The following is an 855-nucleotide window of genomic DNA, read 5'->3' as shown; positions in this document are numbered from 1 at the left end:
CGCCTCTTTCTCCAATTAGTCAGCGTTTTTCCTCAAAAAAAGGCCAAACCCGATCATAAAGCGGCTTTTCCTGAGCAAATCCTGTCATAAAGGCGTTCGTCCAGAGGGACGTATCTCCCCAGCTTTAGATCCAGAAAATACAAGCGGTCCGAGGTCTGGTGGGGGTTGAACCCTTCCCTCTGCAGGCGGGTTTTCTGGATTTTAAAGGTACCTTCAAAAAGAGGGGGGGGAAAAAAAATCATTAAAAACAATTCGCATCAGAGAGCAAGGAGGAAATTTGTTTCTACGACTTTTAGTTTTGGTCAAAACTTGAGCGACTCGACGCTCGTTAACCGTCCCGCTCATTACCGGCGTCCTTAGGAGCGTCCTCGCTCTGATTTTTTTTTTCCCAGGGGGTACCTGTGGTGTCGACCTGGGGCAGGAGGGGGAGGAAGACGGGGCGGGCGTAGGGCGGCAGCACCTTCTGCAGCTCCTGGTAGAGCACGTTGGGGTTCACCTTGGCCTGGGGGTCGGCGACAGCCGCCATCCCAGCCTTGCCCTCCACCCCTGGAAGAGAAGAGGCACCTTAAAAAAGACTTTAGAGGGACTGATTTGGACCCGAGGACCCACTCGACGTCCACCTTTTCCTCCCGGAACACCGGGAGCTGCTGCCTGCCATCGTTACCCGGCACTTCCACGCCGTACACCGCCACGTCCGTCTGGTTGAGGACGTGGCTCAAGGTTCCTTCCACCTCGGTGGTGGAGACGTTCTCCCCGCGCCAGCGGAAGGTGTCGCCGCTGCGGTCCCTGAAGTACATGTAACCCAGCTCGTCCATCACCAGCACGTCTCCTGCGGGGGAAGACACCAAAAACCAC

At 55.9% G+C, this 855-nt stretch overlaps 1 protein-coding gene across 1 annotated transcript in view; it reads right to left on the bottom strand.

Annotated features, from left to right (window-relative positions):
- Positions 1-53: 53 nt before the first annotated feature.
- Positions 54-855, bottom strand: part of LOC104277709 (long-chain fatty acid transport protein 1-like) — a gene marked incomplete at its 5' end in the record, with an annotated part of 1,785 nt that continues 983 nt past the window's right edge. Inside the window, 3 exon segments of the mRNA XM_009874434.1 lie at positions 54-211; positions 400-546; positions 665-829. Coding sequence (XP_009872736.1) covers positions 54-211; positions 400-546; positions 665-829 — 470 coding nt within the window.

This window comes from Apaloderma vittatum, unplaced genomic scaffold (genome assembly GCF_000703405.1).
Source record: "Apaloderma vittatum isolate BGI_N311 unplaced genomic scaffold, ASM70340v1 scaffold26068, whole genome shotgun sequence".
Classification (NCBI taxonomy): domain Eukaryota; kingdom Metazoa; phylum Chordata; class Aves; order Trogoniformes; family Trogonidae; genus Apaloderma; species Apaloderma vittatum.
This window is presented reverse-complemented; position numbering and strand designations above follow the sequence as displayed.